The following is a 4991-nucleotide window of genomic DNA, read 5'->3' as shown; positions in this document are numbered from 1 at the left end:
CATGTATATTGAGAAGAGCAGAGGTCCTAGAACTGATCCTTGAGGGACCCCATAATTAACTGGTAATAAACTGGAGGATTCACCATTTAATTCTACAAAATGGTATCGATCAGACAGGTAGGATCTAAACCAACTTAAAGCCTGTCCATGAATACCTGTGTAATTTTGTAAGCGATCTAGGAGAATGTTGTGATCTATAGTGTCGAATGCAGCACTAAGGTCAAGTAGAACTAATAGTGACATACAGTCTTTGTCCGAAGCTAAGATCAAGTCATTTGTAACTTTAACAAGTGCAGTTTCTGTGCTATGATGGGGCCTGAAACCTGACTGAAACTCTTCAAAGATATTGTTCTCCTGTAAGAAGGAGCTCAGTTGAACAGACACAACCTTTTCTAGTATTTTAGACATAAACGGAAGGTGTGAAATCGGTCTGTAATTTGAAAGTCCATTAGGATCTAAATTAGGTTTCTTAATGAGTGGCCTAATAACTGCCAACTTGAAGGATTTAGGGACGTGACCTAAAGATAACGAGGAGTTAATAATATTAAGAAGAGGCTCACGGCTTTATATAACACTTCTTTCAGTAGTTTAGTTGGAATGGGGTCTAGTGAACAAGTTGTTGATTTAGCTGTAGTAATAAGTTTAACTAACTCTTCCTGACCTGTACTTGTAAAGCAATGTAGTTGTGTGTTTAGAACCTTAGGTGAGACCGGGATGCTAGTTGCTCTCATATGTTGAGCGTCACCTATTTTATTCCTGATACTTTCGATTTTATCAGTGAAGAATCTCATAAAATCGTCACTACTGAACTGTGATGGAATTGTGTGTTCAGATTTTTGGTTTTTTGTTAGTCTAGCCACTGTGCTAAATAAAAACCTGGGATTGTTCTGGTTATTTTCTATGAGTTTGCTCAGGTGCTCAGCCCTGGCTGCTTTTAGAGCCTGTCTATAGCTGGGCATACTTTCCTTATATGCAATTCTAAAAACCTCTAATTTAGTTTTTCTCCACTTTCGCTCGAGGTTACGGGTCTCTCTCTTGAGGGTGTGAGTATGACTATTATACCATGGTGCAAGCGTTTTATCTCTAACCTTCTGTAATCTGATTGGGGCAACAGTGTCTAGTGTGCTAGTGAATATAGCGCCTATGCTGTTAGTAATTTCATCTAGATCGTCTGTGTTTAAGGCTGCAGCAAGAAGTCCAGACAGATCAGGCAGGTTATTTGTGAATCTGTCTTTAGTGGTCGGAATAATAGTTCTACCGAGACGATAATGTGGTGAAACGCAGTTAGCCTGTTCTACAGGTAGTGTGTACATTATGAGATAATGGTCTGTGATATCATCACTTTGAGGAATGATATCTATATCAGTGACATCTATTCTGTGTGATATTATTAAATCTAGCGTATGATTACGACGGTGAGTTGCTCTAGTGACGTTTTGTTTAAGCCCAAGTGAGTTTAGTAAATCCATGAATGTGAGTCCTAGCGCATCATTTGTGTCGTCAACATGAATGTTAAAATCTCCTACAATTAATGCTTTATCAAAGCTAACCAGTAGGTCAGAAAGAAAATCTGTGAATTCTCTAAGAAAATCGGTGTAGGGCCCTGGTGGTCTATACACGGTCGCTAGCGCAAGAGACATCAGGGATTTTTTCGTGTGCGTGTGCGATAGTGTAACATTAAGGACAAGCACTTCAAAAGACTTAAATCTATACTGTGTTCTCTGGGTAACAGTAAGGCAATTGTTAAAGATAGTGGCGACACCACCTCCACGACCAGTCTGACGAGGCTCGTGCTTATAGATATAACCTGATGGTGTAGACTCATTTAGACCGATGTAGTCATTTGGTTTAATCCAGGTTTCGGTGAGGCAGAATGCAGTAAGGCTATTGTCTGAGATTATTTCATTTACGATAAGTGCTTTGGGTGCAAGTGATCTAATGTTCAGAAGCCCAAATTTTAGGAACTGTTTTTGTTTGTTTCTTTGGCATTTTTCTGGTCTAATTACAGTAAGATTATTTCGAGAACGTCTTACATAATTACTTTTTAATCTCACTGCTCGGGGAACAGACACAGTTTCTATGGGGAGAGGTATGTGTGCATTTGTATCGATGTGTTGAGGTGAAGGATGGCTATTGAAATTTAAATTATAAAATAAAAATAATTAAAAAAATTATTTAAAAATAATCCACAAGACCAAATTATAACATGACTTTAAATTGCAACTAAGTTGAGTGTAAAAGTGTGTGTAAAAGAGTGTGCAGGGTGAAGGAAATGCTGTGCTTAATAAAGAGCACAGTTTTTTTATTTAGGCAGGAAAAAAGCTAAAACTATTAAGAAATTAGAGAAACAGGAAAGCCTTTAAAATGGCATAAGGAAGAAGGGTGGTTTTAAACCTCTAGAAAATAAGGGGAATTTTGTGTACCAGACCACCAGACCACAAGTGAGGTCTCGTAGGGTTAGTTGGAAATTAAGGGGAATCCAGAAAAGGTGTTGGTTGTTATCTGGTGAAAACTTCATGTCAACAGCACCTATTCCAGTACTTACTTTACCCACTGTGTGTGTGTGTGTGTGTGTGTGTGTGTGTGTGTGTGAGAGAGAGTGTTAGAGAGGGAGAGAGAGAGACAGAGAGAGAGAGAGAGAGTAGAGTTAAATGCTAAATAAATAAAATTAGGCCTGTAATTTCACAGGCTTATAAAACTCAGTTTTCTCAATTTCTGTTCTGTTTAGTTTGGACCTCTACATAGTTTGAAATAAGCTTATTATAGTGTTTGTTTTTTCTGATAAAGTAATCTTTATTTTTATTGTAAATAAGCTGTGTGTTTTTTAAACCATTCCACATTTCAGTGCTTGATTTCGTTAGAACTTATAAATCTTTAAAACTTTTAACTTCCTTAGTTAATTTGTGTATCACTTCATTCCTGTTTAAGCATGATGTTCAGTTTCCAGTATCCTTTCTGCTCATGTGTGTTCTAGGTGATCTGATTGAAGTAGGAATTCAGGTCTACATTATACAATTTTATAGTGTTTAATAGCTATATTTTATCTATGCTAGTTTTTGTCTTGTTATCAATTTGTGTGTTAGTGTTAAAAGTCTCTGCTTTTACCTGGTATACAGTATCAGCGGATGTGGCTTCTTGTTGTTCTAAGACACTGTGACTCACTAGTGTGTGTATTCATTTCCTTTAATCAGACAACACAGCCTCTTAGTGTCTAAACAATGGATTGGACTTATTGTTTCATATTCTATTACCAAATATGCCTTCAGCAGATACAAACTCAACTGTCACTGTAAACATGTCACAGACCTTCAAGCTCTTCAAGTCAAACAAAATCTTGTCAAATATAATGTATGTTTTTTATATTTAAAAATGTTTGCAGCACAATTATATTTTTTGTATTGTCTAGAATGATAAATATTGGAACTTATTTCTGCGTCATGTAAAAATATAATAAAAGAATTGTGACTTTAATTCTGATTTTTTTCCTTGCAATTCTTCTCCGGACTTTACAGAAAAAAACGTTACAGAGGAAATGGTTGTGCTAGCAGCTTCAGGCAGAGAGAGAGAGAGAGAGAGAGAGAGAGAGAGAGAGAGAGAGAGAGAGAGAGACAGACACACACACAGAGAAAGAGACAGAGACACAGAGAGAGAGAGAGAGAGACAGACAGACAGAGAGGGAGAGACACAGAGAGAGAGAGAGAGACAGACACACACACAGAGAAAAAGAGAGAGAGAGAGAGAGAGAGAGAGAGAGAGAGAGAGAGAGTGGAACTTGCCCGTAACCTTTTAACATGTCTAATTTACTGACAAAATCTGCTGATCCCACATTGTCTATGCAGTTCTCCATGCGGGGCAGTGGATAACTGTCGGGCACTGTCACTGCATTTAATCGGTAATCGGTGCAGAATCTAAAAGTTCCATCAGGCTTGGGAACAAGTAGACAAGGGGAGCTCCATGGACTACAACTAGGCCTAGCTAAACCATTTTCTAAGAGATAGCTTACCTCTTGGCGCATAACAGACCTTGTAAAGGCATTAACACGATAAGAGTGCTGTTTAGTAGGACGCGCACCATTTACGTTGATGTCATGATACAACACATTTGTTTGTCTAGAATCATCACTAAAAAGAGAGGGAAAATCAGAAATCAATTGAATTACGTCAGACATCTTTTCTGTCGATAAATGTGTGAGATATGATGGAAGATCTTTTAACATCTCAGAGTTCGCCAGTCTCACGCATTGCTGCGGAGCATTACGGAGAATGACACCGTCCTCATCAGCACCTGAGATATTAGGAGGGATGCCACCTCTACTGATACAGCTACAGAAGAGACAATGGGCCCAACAGTCTGATCTGCAGCATCAGACGGAGATTTTTCTCTGTTGTTGTATGGTTTTAACATGTTTTTATGACAAACTCTGGTTTGGCGTTTTCTATCAGGAGTATGAATCATATAATCTGTGTCACTTATTTTCTTTGTTATGATATAAGGTCCAAAGAAACGTGCTGAAAGTGCTGAACCTGGCACAGGTAAAGCCACAAGCTGAAAAAATCTAGCAACCGCCTTGCGATCATACTGACGTTTCATGCTTTTTTGTGCGGCCGTCAAGGATTCTTTAGCCAGCGAACAAGCACGATGTAGACGTTCATGAAATCTACTGACATAATCTAACATTAATTTTGGGACTTGAATCAGAACTTTTAAGGAGCCTCTATTATTATATCCAAACACCAGTTCCGCAGGACTAAACCCTAGGGACTCTTGTACTACTTCGCGTGCCGCGAATAATACCAGAGGAACGCCGTCGTCCCAATCCCTACCTGTCTCCATACATTATTTGCGCAGCATTGGCTTAAGGGTCTGATAAAAACGTTCCAGTGTGCCTTGACTTTCAGGGTGATACGTGCTTGAAACGCGGTGAGTTATTGCAAGAGACTTCATTACTTGTGTGAAGAGTTTTGAGAGAAAATTGGTACCCTGATCTGTCC

At 38.6% G+C, this 4991-nt stretch overlaps 1 protein-coding gene across 1 annotated transcript; it reads right to left on the bottom strand.

Annotated features, from left to right (window-relative positions):
• Nucleotides 1–503: 503 nt before the first annotated feature.
• On the bottom strand, nt 504–1735 carry LOC132858883 (uncharacterized). The gene has a single exon (XM_060889427.1). The coding sequence runs from the start codon at nt 1638–1640 to the stop codon at nt 519–521; it is 1122 nt and encodes a 373-aa protein (XP_060745410.1). The 5' UTR covers nt 1641–1735; the 3' UTR covers nt 504–518.
• Between the last annotated feature and the right edge of the window lie 3256 nt (nt 1736–4991).

This window comes from Tachysurus vachellii, chromosome 16, assembly GCF_030014155.1.
Source record: "Tachysurus vachellii isolate PV-2020 chromosome 16, HZAU_Pvac_v1, whole genome shotgun sequence".
NCBI classification, from domain to species: Eukaryota; Metazoa; Chordata; class Actinopteri; order Siluriformes; family Bagridae; genus Tachysurus; species Tachysurus vachellii.
This window is presented reverse-complemented; position numbering and strand designations above follow the sequence as displayed.